Source organism: Micrasema longulum, unplaced genomic scaffold (assembly GCF_059751315.1).
Source record: "Micrasema longulum isolate JH-2025_06_02 unplaced genomic scaffold, ASM5975131v1 h1tg001583l, whole genome shotgun sequence".
In the NCBI taxonomy this organism is placed as follows: Eukaryota; Metazoa; Arthropoda; class Insecta; order Trichoptera; family Brachycentridae; genus Micrasema; species Micrasema longulum.
In genome coordinates this window covers 287,152-305,651 of record NW_028278766.1, presented here as the reverse complement: position 1 = coordinate 305,651, position 18,500 = coordinate 287,152, and the positions used below count along the sequence as shown (strand labels likewise).

Below are 18,500 nucleotides of genomic sequence, written 5' to 3'. Positions count from 1 at the left end.
CCATCCTGTTTCTTTTTTATCCTAGCAGTATTTCTACACTTTAAAAGATCACAACACGGCATAGTTGAATTCGAATCGGGAGTTGCGTACTGAGCGACGTCTACAAAGAAACTAATCGGTCAAAATGTCCATCTACTCTTTTAAGAGAAGTTAGATCGCCTTCTGTTTGATGTGCGTATGCGGTTTCTGGATTATTCTTAATTCTACGGTTGATACATTCCACTATGCAAATCTATTTAGTACAATAAACTTAAAATTCAAACAACATTTTTGTATAATTTTTAGGAGTCTGAAGCAGATTGATTGCGGTTCAGTTATTTCCAAAAAGAAAAATAGTTTCTATGGATTAGAGATGCGCCGAATACAATTTTTAAACCCAACCAATTACGAATATTATTTGGGTTCGCGCTTACCGAACCAAATATTCAGCCCAGTAATTCGGTTCATTACACGTGCGGCAGGGACGAACCGTGTATAGAAGCGATTATACACATCTTACCATTATATTTGACTATCAATAACAATGTTTTACGGTAACTTTATTTACAGAAAAACAAACAAATAATTACTTTTTCTTATAAATGATTGCCGCCATTTGTATTTTTCTCCAAATATAAATAAAAATATTGATAAAGCGCGCCCAGCGCCAGCAATAAGCCAAGGAACTACCCGATTACTCCAGCTTATTTCTTCATACAAATAAGTGTACTATGTTTTGAAAATCTTTAACCCAGTGACGGGATTTTTCATCTGGAGTTAACATGCAGATTACTCAAATTATTTAAATTTAGAAAACAGTATTTCTTAAGGATTATTTTCTTTGAGATGATACTTTTGACATATGACTCACAACACACGTGGCGCTCGACGCGGGCATTTTTGGCACTATTCATTTCTAGAACAAATCGGCAGTGGCCAGTGCAGTGGTAGATGAAATTGATGATAAATTTTGACTTTCCATCAGAATACGTACTCAGAAACAGATTAATGACGAATATAGATGTTCCACTGTAATAGTTCTGTGGTATTTCTGAACCAATTATTGATACAAAATATTTTATCGGCAAGTACTAGTTACAATCCAGTTCAATGGTCAAAAACAATGTTATTTGGATACAAACACATGAAATGTTTAAGCGCAAACTTAATATGAAATGTAAAACAACAAAACTGAAGCAATAGAAAAAGTCAACAACAAAACTCAAGCAGTAGACAAAGTCAACAATAAAACACAAGACACAGCCAACAAAACAACACAGACAACATTTGAAGCTTGTTTGACCACAATACCTCCACCAAATATGACACACGACCCACAGATTGACTATCATTCATTCAGTACGGGCAGTAAAGACCTGAGGATGATACAAATAAGAAAATATTCAGATAAATTATGCAGAGTCCACAATGAGAGCTTTAGGAAGGGGTATATTTAAAACTCATCGCGGGGTAATAACTACATCTGGGTTACTTCGAAATCAGCATTTGTGAGTAACCCACTAAAACACGTTTTTGTATCCTCCTTCATAGAAGCTTCAAATAGACAAGTCACGCATTCAAATTATCACATTGTGTATTTGAGGGTACTAGAAGAAAACTTAGAAATCTCCGCCATAAATGGAAAATTAGTTTAAATTTATTTCAACAGAGAGGGAATTTTTTTTGAGAAGGGAATATGTAAGTCTAGGCGTTTACAGGGCTTATGACCTGTCATTGGCTGGTTTGAGTGGCCACTTTACACACTGTGTAACATTCACTATTCTGCCCATGTTTGAACATCCACATTTCCTCAACTCTTTTTTTCGCAAATCTCAGTAACTCCTTCAATGGTGATTTCTGAATTTGCTTCTACAGTCCTTAAAATATAGCTAGATTAAAATGACAGCTGCCAAACCAATGTGACTAGTGATGGAATGTACTGATCACTGATCATGTACCGATCAAATCGATTTTGTCTGTTTTTTCATACAAACATGAAACTCTGTTTCCGAAAATTCATATAAAAATGCAAAAAAAGCCTACTATAGTGTGCTTCAGACAATTATTCACAAAAAAATAATACCTTTTTTTTAAAACAACAACAAACGAATTATTCTTTTATTCAATCGATTTACATTGATCAATTTGTCTCATCTCTAACATTTTTGCAAAATGACGAACCCTTTTAAGAACGCCGTTAATAATTAGGTTTATTTTAGTTTTAAAGCTAATTTTGTACAATTGTGTTGATTTATATGTTAAGCATTGTTATTAAAAAATGAATTAACTTGCCAGATATGAATGATTTGTTGTGCGCCATTAAAAATAACTCCTTAGACGTTACTACAAAGTTATTTCGTCACGTTTGCTGACAATTGTCATTCTAATCAAGCTTTATTTTAAGGAATATAATACCCTCGTTTCATGATGCACGAATTTTCATGTTACGTTGTTGTAGTTATTACCCTGAGATAATATTACCCTGAGATAATATAACCCTGAGATAATATTACCCTGAGATAATATTCGACAAATATTTTCATGAAAATGAAGAGCCTCTTGGAGACCATTTCTGACACTCTGACACCATTCTGCCTATGTCTGAAAATCCATATATCTTTACTCTGTCCATCCGCTGATTGATGAATTGCTAAAATCTTTGTGCGATTTTGCACCGGTTGTTTTTATTCAATTCTAGCGGACGCGACAGACGTTGTCCTGCCCGAACGTTGGCTTGCCTGCTATTACCTTGGAAAAAGATTTTTCATTGATAAGTAGGTACCTAGGTACTTGTTTATGATGGAATTCCAAAACATAAATGAATTAATTTTCAAATATAGAATTTTTTAAATTGGCCTAAATTTAAATTTACTGTCTTATATTTCACTTAAAGATTCTTCTCATCGTTTCTTTGAATCCCTTAAAATAAATATGTGTTTACGTTTTTCCTTTTTTTAAAAAAAATGTTATTACTATTTTATTTTATTTTTACATCTGAGCATGTTTTTCATTCTTTATTTCCATTCTTAATTCTTAATTACTCTTACAAGTTTTCTTCATTTTTAATATTATTTCCATTTGTAAATACTCACTACAAACCTTAAAATATATTTTTTTCACTTAAATTTAAATTTTTAAACAACTTTCATTTATGTTTTCTTTTTCCTTTTCTTTTTTATACTTTCATAATTAACATTAGATTTAATTGCTTTTTAATATGGAAACTTCACTGGTCCATTAGAATTAAGTCCAATTGTGTAAAATATTAAACTTTGTAACTGTACTGTATGTTTCCTGAATAAAAGAAAATAAAAAATAAAAAAAAATAGAATTATTTTTGCAAATGTCAAACTCGGCTTTTTTCACCAACAGGGGAGCACTTTATTCATGAATGCGATTTATTAGGAATATAAGGAAAGTCTTTGACTGGGATCCATAAAAAGCGAATGTTGTTTGTAAACATAAAAAAAAAGTTAAACACAAAAAACAACATCCTTCCATATTTTTTATTACATGCATTCTTGCCGAATGAAATCCTGGTGAAAAAATATTTATGCTTCTAACTTTTTTTGTACAGATTCGATTAATTTTTTTAATATCTACGAACATGCACAGCACAAAGATCTACATTTCGCTAAAAACTGCACGTAAATCGGTTAAGCCGTTTAGGAGAAGTTCAGTGACATCACACGCACAGAAGAAATATATATATCTTCATGAGAAGTGCATGAGCACGCACGTCGATTATTCCTACTCTTGACACGTCCATCTTCAAGTATTTGATGGACTTGATCGTGCCATGTCTTTCTCATTCTTTCTCGTTTTTTGCATCCATCTCACGCCGTAGATTTTTTTAGCCGTTCTTTCGCTGTCCATTCGCTCTGTACATGTCCAAACCAACGCAGCACCCCTTTCTTGATTCTGTCGATAATGCATGTCTCAGCCTACATAGTTTATGGATCTCGATATTTGTGCACTTATCATACATCGTTTTACCGCACATTCACCTGAGAGATCGCATTTCGACAGCATTTAACCTAGTTTCATTATTATTTTTCCAGTTCCATACTTCGCTCCCATACATTAGGGTCGGCACTAGACTTTCATTGCGAACTCCTAGTTTTGCCTCCCTCGACAAACATCTATTTGCAAAGCTAGATTTCAGTGCACTGTTCATCCTGTTCCCGGCACTCACCCTTCTTTCAATATCTTTCTCAGTCTATCCATCCCTAGTAAATATACTTCCCAGTTACACAAATTCTTCTACCTGATTCAAAATATCGCCGTTTACACTGATCTCACATTTAATTATATTTAGTTCCACTACACATTTATAATATTATTCAATTTGTAATAAATACAGATCAAAGCATAACGTCGTTTTCTTCTGTCATCTCCAGCTGGTGTAGAAGTTCCCTGCATCAACAAGCGAAAATTCCTACAAACATTTTGAGAACCAGCACAGTAAAAGAACACCGCAAAACACGGTAAATAATAATAAATAAAATGAATTATGGGAACATGGACATCTAAAACTGTTAATTTATTACATGAACTATAGTCCTTAAAATATAGCTTGATTAGAATGACAGTTGTCAGCAAAAGTGACGACATAACTTTGCAGTGACGTCTAAGGAGTGATTTATATTGACACACGAAAAATCATTCGTATCTGGCATGTTAATTATTATTTTTTAATACAATGCTTGACATATAAATTAACATAATTATATAAAATCAGCTTTAAAACTAAAATAAACCTAATTTTAAACGACGTTCTTGTAAGGTTACGTCATTTTGCAAAAATGCGAACATTTTCTCGAAAGATGTGACAAACTGATCAATGTAAATCGATCGAATAAAAAATAATTAATTTGTTATTGTTCATGGAAAAAAATATAAAATGTCATATTTTTCTTTTATTATATAAATAAAAGACGAGTGATACTTTAATCCACAAATTTGGAATATCCAGTGACCGGTTTCATCGCTTTCGCGACATCTTCGAGACTGGTATTTTTATTAAGGAGTTCAATGTATTTATACAAAACAGAGGTAGGATAGATAATTCAAAATCATATGAAAGTAAATTAAATAAAGTTATTTTTATCTTAATGACCATTATCAAAAAATTTTCGGGTTAACTAATGAATTGATATAATGCTATTTTAATGAGTTTAAGTACTTTATTTTTAATACTTAAATTAATACTTAATTTTAATACTTTAACTCATTAAAATAACATTAAATCAACTCATTAGTTAACCCGAAATTTTTTTGATAATAATCCTTAAAATAAAAATAAATTTATTTAATTTACCTTCATATAATTTTAAATTATCCATCCTTACCTCTGTTTTGTATAAATACATTGAACTCCTTAATAACGATACCAGTCTCGAAGATGTCGCAAAAGCGATGAAACCGGTCACTGGATTAAAAAAAAAAAGTGGATTAAAGTACCACTCGTTATTTATATGATAAATTAAAATGAACTTCCATCAAGAATTTTCACTTACAAACTTAAATGTCTTATTTTTTAGTAAATAAATTTTCTTAAACACACTATAATATGCTTGTTTTTGCGTATTTATATCAATTTTCAGCAAAAATGTTAGATGGGACAAATTGATCAATGTAAATCGATTGAATGAAATAATAATTTGTTTGATATCGTTAATAAAAAAAAAGTATTATTTTTTTGTGAATAATTGTCTGAAGCACACTATAGTAGGCTTGTTTTTGCGTATTTATATCAATTTTCGGAAACAGAGTTTCATGTTTGCACGAAAAACGGGTAAAATTGATTTGATCAGTACATGATCAGTGATCAGTAATTTCCCATCACTAGTGACATTAGTTTGGCAGCTGTCATTTTTAATCAAGCTGCCTTTTAAGGACTATAACAATTTTCTTCTAATTAGTAATTTTAGTCAACTGGCCCCCACCTAGAAAAGAATATACAACTCACAAATATTTAATTATAGCAATAATTTTTGTATTTATTTGTCACTTTCTTCCGGAATGTCGTCCATTTTCACCATGGGCGCTACCACCGTAGAACACCATGAAAAGTACGGGTTAGGGTGTGGCAATATGGTGCCGTCTCTTCATTTTCCGACAAAATACAACCATAAATTAACAAAGTGTACAGGGAGGGTAATAAATCCATAGCCCAGTTCATTAGTCAGACATCTCCTAATTATGAGAAAATAAATCATGTTTTAAGTACGTCCAAATGTTAGTAGACAAGCCTGATTTCCTTCCTAGGGATTTCCCTTATTTATATCTAATTATGTTGGAACAGAGAGGGAAAACCTTTTTGAGGAGGGAATATGGAATTCTAGACATTTAGAGGGCTTATGACCTGTCACTGGCTGGTCTAAGTGGCCACTTTATACACAGTGTAACATTCACTATTCTGCTCATGTTAAAATATCCACATTTCCTCAACTCTTCCATCTGTTGACTTTTGTGAAGTAAAACAGCTAAAGTCACTATTGTTAATCTACAAACATTTTGATAAATTCAAAACATTGTAGATTAAACTAACTGGTACAAGTCAAAGCATAAAAATAGTTTTTAAACGTTGCCTAGTAGGTGAATTAGTTCAGCCGGATAAATCTCACCCATACAATAAAGGTTTCAGCTCTTTTACTTCACAAAAGTCAACAGATAGAAGAGTTTAGGAAATGTGGCAATGTTACACAGTGTGTAAAGTGAGATCAGCCAATGACAGGTCACAAGCCCTGTAAATGCCTAGACTTCCATATTCCCTTCTCAAAAATGTTTTCCCTCTCGGTTGCAACAAATTTAGAAAATAATATATCAATATTTTTAGTTTTTCCTAAAGTTTGTGGACAAGGACTGGTTATATCAACAGCATGTTGAGTGTGTCTAAAAGTTTGTGGACAAGGACTTGTTATATCAACAGTATGTTGAGTTTGTATGAAATATTCTAGTGTGAAAACATATTTTCTTTAAAAAATATTTCATTTCAACCATGTCGGGAATCGAACTCGAGACCTCTTGCATGGTAAGCAAACGCAATAACCATTGGACCATGTGAGGCAGATAATGAAGTCAGACAATGCCCGATAATTCTCACATATAGATATTCTCTTCTCAAAAATATTCGATATCTCTGCTGTAATATGTTGATCTTGATAACTCCCTAGGGGGTGGAATCCAGCCCTTGTCCACAAACTTTTGGACAAACTCAACATTCTGTTGATATAACCAGTCCTTGTCCACAGACTTTTGGACAAACTAAATATACTGTTGATATAACCAGTCCTTGTCCACAGACTTTTGGACAAACTCAACATACCGTCGAATTAAATTTCGTTTTCTTAGACATGTCTGTCTAATGAACTGGACAAATTATTCACTAAATGATAAACTAAAAACAAGCACACATGACTACATAAATATAAATTGCTCAATATACCTTTTATTCCCAAAATATTTGTCAGTAAAAGACCTGGCAACCGAAAATGAATGTAACATAATTAATAAAATAATGATGCGGCAACAAATACAAGAGGCTTTTTATCGATGATAAGATGAAACAAAGCGTGATCCATTAAGAAATACCTTGAAAAAAAATAGGTTATTTGATTGATACAAGATCCTAAATTGCAGCATCGTTAACCTCCAACAAGTGAAAATCGGTAGATACAAGAAAAAAATAGCTTCCGGTTCATTTTGGTAAAATCGATAGATTTGGGTAAGATTGGTAAATTTGGATAAAGTCGGTAGATTTATGTAAAATCGGTAAATTTGAATTTAGTCGGTTAATTTGGTTAAAATCGGTAGATTTGGTTAAAATTGGTTGATTTGGGTTAAATTGGTAGATTTGGGTAAAATCGGTAGATTTGGGTCAAGTCGGTAGATTTATGTAAAATCGGTTGATTTATGTAAAATCGGTAGATTTATGTTAAATCGGTAGATTTGAGTTAAATCGGCTGATTTATGTAAAATCGGTAGATTTATATCAAATCAGTGAGGATGCCAGTTGATCAGGCAGAGTTCTCCCATAATCGGTAGATCTACCAAAAAAATGGTAGAGTTGACAACACTGCTAAATGGCCATTACGATTGACAGAAGCATCAATGGCTTTGGTGCTGACAGTGCTCATAGCCGCGAAAATTGTTTTCGCAACGTCTTTAATTTAATTAAGCAAAGCGTCGTTCTTATTTTGTCGATCAAAACATTTATAACCTATGAAAAATCGTAATCGACCCGTGGCAAAATGTAAATTATGCTAATAGTTCTTCTTAGTACTTTTTTGGCTTTTCCACCTCCCAGCCGATAAAATGCCAGTAGTAATTTAACTAATGTGTGCTGTAAAGTTCCGTATGACCAAATAATATTATTTATTAATAGAATATTATTGACATGTATTTCAAGCATTGCTGCATTCACGTTGTATTTCTAAGTTGAACTGTTGTGTTTTTCTATGGTTATGTTTACTGTCATCTGTCATGTATTGGCGAGCTCACAGGCTATACTTACGCCTTTTTGGTTTGATTTTTTTTATAAATCTACGGTATAAGGAAATTCATGTTTAAAAAAAAATATATATTAAGCCAAATATGTTAATATTATAAATATTTGTAAAAGGCAGATTTGCCGTTTATGTTTATAAAATAAAAATAATAAAAGATAATAAAGCTGTAAGTACAATCTTTTACTTTATCTGTGCATTACACATACCATGTTAGTCTGAAGATTTATCCAAAACGAGCGTGAAGTATAAAAACGATCTCACGAGACGATTTTTTACGGAACGATATCAACGCGGATAAATATTTAGCAATTTATGTGGAACCTACTAGGCAGTCGACATAACCCGACGTTTGGTAGGTAACAATCACCACCATAATTCCTTATAATTGTATAAATGGACAATCTCCGTAAATAAATAAATAAATGTGTGAAATACCGTATTTTTCAGAATATAAGATGCACTTTTTTACTCTGAAAATTGGGATGCGTCTTATGGCCCTATGCGTTTTATCGTCCACAGAATACGGTAAATAGTTTTCATAGATAACAAAAATCACTATGTATTGTTTTTGCATAGATTTATAAAAAAGATGTTTAGCTTTGTTATAAATTAAAGGTGGTAAACGGAATTTAAAAATTTACGTAATTTTTCCACTATACATAGGATGCCCCTATATAAAATTAGTACAATTGTTTTGAATAGTTCTGTATATTGAATATGCTTTGGGGCACTCGAGATAAAGTCGATTGGTTTTCAATCGACTGCATTCGTATGGGCGGTTCAAGAATGCTGTCACTCGTCGAATTACGGAAGTCATATACGATTCTAAAGACGAATGAGTCCAGCATAAGGTCCCCGGTCAACATGACTTTTGTTTCACAATTACCAATAGGAGAACTAAATGCAGTTTTTTATCCGGTTTTCATATGTATTCGAAATATCTTCATCACTCACAGAATTTTGTCAAAGCCATGGACACTACTCCTGGTTTCATGTACCTCAAACAGAAGTTTCCTAAAATTAGCGGTGCAAAAAATAAAAACGAGTATTTGTGGGTCCACAAATACGATCACTAATGCATGGTGAAAGGCTTTAAGAACTATTTAATCCACTGGAGAATGCAGCTTAGCAAGCATTCAAAAATATTACTCGCGGTTTCTAGGTAAGCCAGAATGTTTGACTATCGTGCAGTTAAGAATGCAGAAAGAATTAAAATGTTTGAAATTATTAAAACTAGTATCTTAAAAACGTTTCGTGATGGAGAAAACCCGATACTATATTTGAATTCAGGAGAAAAATTACTATTTTTGGAAAAAAGTCAAAAAGGCAAAAAAATGTTTTTTTACTGCCCAGTTTAATTCATATCTAAATTTATAGCAACAGAGAGGGAAAACATTTTCGAGAAGAGAATATGGATGTGTAGGCATTTGTAGGGCTTATGACATGTCATTTGCTGCTTTGAGTGGCCACTTTCATGTATCAACATCTACATTTCCTCAGCTCTTCCATCTTTTTACTTTTTTTAAGCAAGAGCTGAAACCTTTATTGAGCTCAATAGTGGTATTCCAAACGCCGTAGAAAACACGTTTATCTCGCGAAGTTTGTATATAAATACACGAGATAAAAGCGTTTTCCGCGGCCGCGAGAGCGGTTCAGAATAGCACCGCAGGTCAGCCTTTTCACTTCAAAAAGGTCAACAGATGGAAGAGATTAGGAAATGTTGAAACACAGGCAGCATGGCGAATGTTACACAGTGTGTAAAGTGGGCACTTTAACCAGCCAATGACAGGTCATAAGCCTTGAAAATACCTCGACATCCATATTATCGTATCAAAGTACATTCTTATCTCATACGCAGATAATAACTTGAAGGTGAGGACAGTAGAATGTACTTTGCTCAACTTAAGGTTTAGTTTTTTTTAAATATTTAATAATTATAAAATAACCAAAAGCATACAGAATACAAAGCTACCAATATTAGTAAATTTAGTAATGTTTCAAATCGCCTAATTTGTATGAAGCAATATAATGAGTTAACATAAAGTATAGCTGTAAACTAATGTCTTTATATATTATGAGGGTATTAGAAGCAAACTTACAAATCTCTAGGATTGGTGGAAATAGTGGATGTTTGAAGAACAATTGACGGAAATAGTGGTTATTTAATGAACAAGTGATGGTAACACTTGGTGTTTGTTGAACAATTGGTGGAAATAGTGGGTATTTAATGAACAAGTGATGGTAACAGTTCGTGTTTGATGAACAATTGATGGAAACAGTAGGTGTTTGAAAAACGATTGGTGGAAGTAGCGGGTATTTAGTGAACAAGAGATAGAAGTAGTAGTTTGATGAACAATTTATGAAAATAGTGGGTATTTAATGAACAAGTGATGGTAACAGTTCGTGTTTGATGAACAATTTATGGAAATAGTAGGTGTTTGAAGAACGAGTGATGGTAACAGTTCGTGTTTGTTGAACAATTGGTGGAAATAGTGGGTATTTAATGAACAAGTGATGGTAACAGTTCGTGTTTGTTGAACAATTTATGGAAATAGTAGGTGTTTGAAGAACGAGTGATGGTAACAGTTCGTGTTTGTTGAACAATTGGTGGAAATAGTGGGTATTTAATGAACAAGTGATGGTAACAGTTCGTGTTTGATGAACAATTTATGGAAATAGTAGGTGTTTGAAGAACGAGTGATGGTAACAGTTCGTGTTTGTTGAACAATTGGTGGAAATAGTGGGTATTTAATGAACAAGTGATGGTAACAGTTCGTGTTTGTTGAACAACTGGTGGAAATAGTGGGTATTTAATGAACAAGTGATGGTAACACTTGGTGTTTGTTGAACAATTGGTGGAAATAGTGGGTATTTAATGAACAAGTGATGGTAACAGTTCGTGTTTGTTGAACAATTGGTGGAAATAGTGGGTATTTAATGAACAAGTGATGGTAACACTTCGTGTTTGTTGAACAATTGGCGGAAATAGTGGGTATTTAATGAACAAGTGATGGTAACAGTTCGTGTTTGTTGAACAATTGGTGGAAATAGTGGGTATTTAATGAACAAGTGATGGTAACACTTCGTGTTTGTCGAACGATTGGCGGAAATAGTGGGTATTTAATGAACAAGTGATGGTAACAGTTCGTGTTTGTTGAACAATTGGTGAAAATAGTGAGTATTTAATAAACAAGTGATGGTAACAGTTCGTGTTTGATGAACAATTGATGGAAACAGTAGGTGTTTGAAGAACGATTGGTAGAAGAAGCGGGTATTTAGTGAACAAGATATGGAAATAGTAGGCGTTTGATGAAAAATTTATGAAAATAGTGGGTATTTAATGAACAAGTGATGGTAACAGTTCGTGTTTGATGAACAATTTATGGAAATAGTAGGTGTTTGAAGAACGATTGGTAGAAGAAGCGGGTATTTAGTGAACAAGATATGGAAATAGTAGGCGTTTGATGAAAAAATTATGAAAATAGTGGGTATTTAATGAACAAGTGATGGTTCGTGTTTGATAAACGATTGTTGAAAATACTAGGTGTTTGATGAACAATTGATGGAAGTAGTGGGTATTTAGTGAACAAGAGATGGAAGTTGTGGGTACTTGATGAACAAGAGATGGTAATAGTAGTTGTTTGATGAACAATTTAAAGAAATAGTGGATGTATGAAAAACAATTGACGGAAATAGTGGGTATTTAGTGACCAAGGCATGGAAATAGTAGGTACTTGATGAACAAGTGATGGTAATAGTTGTTTGATGCACAATTGATGGAATTAGTGGGTATTTAATGAACAAGTGATGGAAATAGTGAATATTTAACAAAAAGAAATATAATTGACAATTGTCTCATGAACAAGTGATGCGATGGTGTCCAATGATTTACTGCACATTTAATAACACTAAAGTATGTACATATTCAACCAAGAAACATGGATGGTTTTGGCAGTCCCGTTAAATTTCTGCATACCTCATTAGGGCGTAGTTTATAATATTTAAATGAATTATATGGGAAGAACAAAGAAATTCTAGACTTACAATTCAATATTTTGTATCGTGGATTGCGTACAGTTGTGTAGGACACGAACGTGACAGTGTTTGTGGCATTGCATCAGACAGTCGCGGCATTCGTATCCCTGGAATACAAAAAAAAACAATTTAAACTCCCTTCTCTAAATGAGGAAAATATTCTGCCGTATTTATTTATTAACTATCATATTATACAGGGTGTTCTTTAAACCCTATCACATCCGAAACCACGATGATCAGTATGGGCAAGAAGACGTATTAGCTTATTTAAAAAAATATTTAGAATGAAAAAAAAAATTCAAATTAAAATATTGAAAAAAACAAATGGTTGCTGACTTCTGCAGGGGAGAAGCGAGGGGGCCAGACCGCGCGGTTGACAATGTATTAGACTCCCCTTTCTTCGTTTCTCCCCTGCAGAAGTAAGCAACCAGCTGTTTTATTTGATATTTTATTTTTGTAAATTTTATCAGTTCTAAAAATATATTTTAATGTCCCAATATGTCTTCTTGCTCATACTGATCATCGTGGTTTAAAGAACACCCTGTATACTTGCTTTGACTATCTTACTAGGGTTATTAACCCCGTTCTAAGCCAGTCATACTGTGCTAAATCATGCTGATGGCACACACACGTACTAAATCATTTCACCCGAAATATAGTGCGACGACCTATAAAGCAAGTCATCATTTTATACCGGATTCAATACATTATATTCCGCAAGTCTAACAGTATTAAAATGTATTAAACAGTATTAAAACAAAATATATCATATTTTTTATGTGTTTTTTTTTGCACCACAACAGACCAGGGTGCCCAATTACAGTGGTTAATTACATCACAGAATACCCAGGCTTGAGGTAAATCACATTTAATTTTTGTGTTCTCAATCGTCTTGACCACTTCACCACGGAGGCCGCTGATATTAAATGTAATTAATGTAAGCAATATACACCATAATCTTATATCATATTTTCACTGTTTGCAATTTTTTAACCCTTTTTAAATTCTTTTAGTTAATTTTTATTATTATTGTATTTTTTACTCGTTTTTTGGTCAGGCTGTAAGAAATTTTTAGTGGCAATAAGTCCGCCATTTAACCATATATTCGCTCTACATATCCAATCCAATGCAGCACCCCTTCCTTGATTGTGTTCATAATGCTTGTCTCAGCCTTACATAATGCACACATCTCGGCATTATTTAGTATAATTTATAAAACGTCATTTTTCTCACCTGTTTGCCGATCCGCCTGGCAATGTTCTTATTACAAACTTGACAAGCAGCACCCCTGAAAACAAGAAAAAAAATGTGAATTCGTCGGAAATCAAATAAAGTCCATTTGGGTATTGAAATTTATGTAAGTCAACTCATTTTAGATCAACCTGTGCTACTTTTACTTTCATTGCCCCAGTAAGTATTCCGAAGAGATCATAATTTATTATTGTGAGGGGATCATAAGTTAGTATTATGAAGGGAAAATAAGTTAGTACTGTGAAGGGATCATAAGTTAGTATTGTGAGGGGATCATAAGTTAGTATTATGAAGGTAAAATAAGTTAGCACAGAGAAGGGATCATAAGTTAGTTTTATGAGGGGATCATAAGTTAGTAAATTAAGTTGTCACAATGAAGGAATCATAAGCTTGTATGATGAGGGTATCATAAGTTTTTATTGTAAAGGGATCATGAGTTAGTATTATGAGAGGATCATAAGTTAGCATCATAAAGGAATCATCCTGTGAGGGGTTCACAAGTTAGTATTGCGAAGAGATCATTACCCCGGAAAACGTTTGACCACGAAGATATGGTTACATAAATTTAGTATTGTGAAGGGATCACAAGTTAGTTTTGAGAAGAGATCATTTACCGGAAGATGCTTGATCATGAAGGTGTGGTTGCAGAAAGTTAGTATTGTGAAGAAATCATGAGTTAGCGTTATAAAGGGAAAATAAGTTAGCACACTGGAGGGATCGTAAGTTAATATTGTGAAGAGATCATAAGTTAGTATAATTACCCAGGGAGGTGCTTGGCCACGAAGGTGTGGTCGCTGAAGATATGCAGTTTGGTGCCCTTCCTACGCCAGCGGGAACGCTGTGCGATGGCCAGAGGCACCAGGAAATGCCGCCTGACCCCGTTGTCCGTGGTTTCCAGTACCAGGGTGGAAGCCTCGTGAAGGTACGTGCGTGTAGAAGCCCCCGACACGCCGGACATCTCGCTTATACTGGACCTGAAAATAGATCGGCACATTCAATCAGGAGACTATACATCATTTCTAGTATCTTCATGCCTGTGATCCTTCTAACTCGCATACTGTGAGATCTATCAACACACCACGAGGCCGACGAGTGGCACTAGATAAATTATCCTAAATAAATAATAAACAAGAATTTATGTTTTTTTTGTGGAGGACCCTTGGAGAATTATGGTACGGAAAAGATACTTTATAAGTAACAAGCTGAACTTGGAGTACATACTCGATTTGAGTACATATAGATTTATGGGAACGCACTTTCACCGTATTTTTACCACTAGCAACACCGCGCAAAACACACCGAAACTGCACGACATCGGCACGATTGAAGCTCACCAGAATCTGCGTGTCTTCGGTCTGCTTCGGTTCAGTTGGCTTTTGCTCTCTCTTTCTCTTTAAAACTTACAAATACCCACATCATGTTAATTCGTGTCACGGTTAATTCATTCAGCGTTGTACTTAATTTCATCATATCTTTGTATATCTTGTATTCATGATATTATTTATTGAATGTCAGAACAATGTAAGTAAATCTTTCATTTAATTTCACGCTACCTTGCAACGAAACTGCGGTTAGTCAAACCAACCATTTCATTTTAACAAAAGATTTCACTACATAATTGGTAGCCCCGGCGTTAACTACACCAACAGAATTTGTTAGACCCGACTCTAATTATTCGCATAATTTTAACATGATCAAATCATATTTTGCGACATTAAAAAATACGGCAAAAGTGCGTGCCGATAGATTAAATGAACATAATCAAAAGTTTGATATCAATTATTGTATTTAGTCAAAATTAAATATGTTTGTATTATTTTTGATTTTCGGTTTACATTAATTGTGAGACAGAAAACTTTGATAAATAGGTATTCGAAAATTATTTTCCTGTCACTGTCTTGCAGAAGCCTTCCAACCCTGTGCGAAAAAGACAACTACATGTCAGACCTTTTGTTAGAATAGACAAAATCGACGTTTCGTTGTCACGTTTTCCGCACCTCGAGACTAAACCGATTTTGTTATTTTTGTAGACAGAGTATCCGAATAAAATTTTCTGTATCAGACGTTTTGCGATTTTCAAAAACAGATATATTTGTATACCATGCGCCCAAAGACAGCAGATATAACTGAGCGAATGCAACCCTGGTGATTGATGAAAAAAACATTCAGACTAGAATAAATTGAAGATTTTAAGAGTGATAAATATGATAGTGGCAAAGATCTACATTCCGCTGAAAACCGCACGTAAATCGGTCCCATACGAACATTACCTTTTATATACACGGTTTTTTAGGTCCAGACCGCGAAACCTCATAGAAAAATTCGTCTCAGTAAGTTTTAAAAATAAATCCTAATAAAAAAATCCGCAAAGTCATTTTTCCGATTGTTTTTCATTTTTATAATTTCAAAATGGAGTAACTTATTAGTTTCTCGGACCAGCATCCCTTCCGCAAACCCCTACCCCCCTCCACAACAAAAACAAGTTGAGATAAAAACGTATTTGACCAACGAAGCGATACGCACCAGACGCGGAAAAGTGAAGCGGCTGGGTAGGAGAGGAGTAGGGGCTCGTGGAGGGACTGCTTGTCAGAGAAATAAAGGATCAAATTTAATACATTTTGAGATAACATTTTTTGTATATATATATTCTTTAAATGACTTTTTGGAAAAATTTTAGAATGATTTTTTTAAAGCTTATCACGAGGGATGTTCCTCTGAAGTTTCGCGGTCTGGCCCTGAAAAACCGTGTATGAATATGTTTTTTTTTTTAAACATAAAATAACAATTTAAAGTTACATACGGGTTTTTTTTAATGCGAACAAATGGAAAATAAGAATTCGAAAACAAATAGACGTTGAGAATTAAAAAAAATAATTAAAGTAGATAATTAAATTTAAAAAAAGATAAAGCATTGACATTTATATTTGTGTGTATATAAATGAATTGTTAGAAGAAGAGAGGCTTGAAGTATAATTCTCCGTTATGTCTTTGAAGTAGGAGCTGTACAGTTTAGGAACAAGGACATTTGCATGCCTCTGTCCATGTGTTGTTTTACAAAATGGAATCTCCAACATTTGATTTCTTCTTTGACTATGGCGATTTGAGTTTTGAGGGAACAAATGCTGACGATTTACAACAAATTTTAGACACTGGAGACCATATGTCTGTCTTACATTCAAAAGTTTGGCTTCTTAGAATAATTGGATAGAAGGATATGTTTTATTCTTATTTAACCCAAGATTTGTTCATCAAAATTTATAAAAAATATGCTTGTCCACTCCTGGAGAATGCCTACCAAATCTGGAGTTCCTATTTTAAAAATGACACATGCAGAGTTGTTGGAGAAAGTCCAGAGAAGAGCAACTAAAATGGTAGTTTCTCTAAGAAATAAATCATACGAGGACCGCTCAAGGGAGCTCGGGTTAAGTTCACTGGAAGAGCGGAGGCAGCGTGGTGACTTGATCTTGACCGAGCAATATAATTGTGGCAACACTGTAGACGTCACGCGCGACGTCGCGCGCCAGGTCCGAGCGACGGACAGGACGAGAAATGTTTTGGCTGTGTTCGGCGACACGTTTTTTAGACAAAAACTTGATTTAATTTTAATTGTTACGATTTCATACTTTTTCTTAACTGCTTAATTTTACGTTTTACAAATTAGATTCCTTGAGTTATTTTAAGTATTTCTATTCTCTATTATATTAAGTTTAGTTTAGTTTATACGTTGTATCTTTTGTATCAATAAAAGATAATAAAACTGTAAGTACAATTTTTTACTCTATCTGTGCATTACACATACCATGTTAGTCTGAAGATTTATCCAAAATGAGCGTGAAGTAAAAAACGTTCTCATTAGACGATTTTTACGGAACGATATCAACGCGGATAAATATTTAAAAATCGGGTTGTGGTCCTGTGGCTAGTGTCTCGGACTTACGGACCGAAGGTCCGTGGTTCGAATGCCACTCTACCCCAACTCGATTCCATTTTCTAATAGTGACTTATTTACAACTCGTTGAAAATGGCCCTCAAAATCAAATATTTGGGTAAATCATAAGAACGCAAATATTTCTTTAAAAAAAATAAGTTATGCGAAACCTACTATAGTCCTTAAACGGTAAGATGATTAGAACGACAGTTGTCATAAAAACTGACGACATAACTTTGTAGTAACGTCTAAGGAGTGATTTATATTGACATACGAAAAATCATTCGTATTTGGTAAGTCAATTTATTTTTTTAATACAATTCTTGACATATAAATCAACATAAATATATAAAATCAGCTTTAAACCTTAAAAAAAACTAAAATAAACCTAATTATTAACGACGTTCTTACAAGGTTACATCATTTTGCAAAAACGTTAGAGATGAGACAAATTGATCAATGTAAGTTGATCGAATAAAAAAAAAAATCATTTGATGCTGTTCATGAAAAAAGTATAAATGTCTCATTTTTTGGTGAATAATTGTAATCAACATACTATAATAGGCTTGTTTTTGCGTTTTTTTTATCAATTTTCGGAAACAGAGTTTCATGTTTGCATGAAAAAACTGATAAAATCGATTTGATTTGATTTGATTTTATCAGTAATTAGTAATTTCCCATCACTATTGATTAGAGTTTGACAGCTGTCATTCTAATCATCTTACATTTTGAGGACTATAGGCAGTCGACATGACCCAACGTTTAGTAGGTAACCAATAACCACCATATAATGT

General features: G+C 33.6%; 1 protein-coding gene across 6 annotated transcripts in view; it reads right to left on the bottom strand.

Moving 5' to 3' along the window:
• The window catches only part of LOC148274774 (uncharacterized), a 133,451-nt gene that overhangs the window by 3,623 nt on the left and 111,328 nt on the right, over positions 1 to 18,500 (bottom strand). For 3 of the 6 annotated variants that reach the window (XM_088236615.1, XM_088236614.1, XM_088236618.1), the window contains 4 exons: positions 14,540 to 14,752; positions 13,761 to 13,815; positions 12,537 to 12,634; positions 5,951 to 6,087 (listed from right to left, as the gene is read on the bottom strand). In XM_088236615.1, the coding sequence (XP_088092741.1) occupies positions 5,982 to 6,087; positions 12,537 to 12,634; positions 13,761 to 13,815; positions 14,540 to 14,752 (472 nt within the window). In that variant the 3' untranslated portion in view covers positions 5,951 to 5,981. Of the gene's footprint in view, positions 1 to 1,290; positions 1,356 to 5,950; positions 6,088 to 12,536; positions 12,635 to 13,760; positions 13,816 to 14,539; positions 14,753 to 18,500 lie in introns of all 6 variants that reach the window. The other 3 variants (XM_088236617.1, XM_088236619.1, XM_088236616.1) reach the window with 2 other exon arrangements.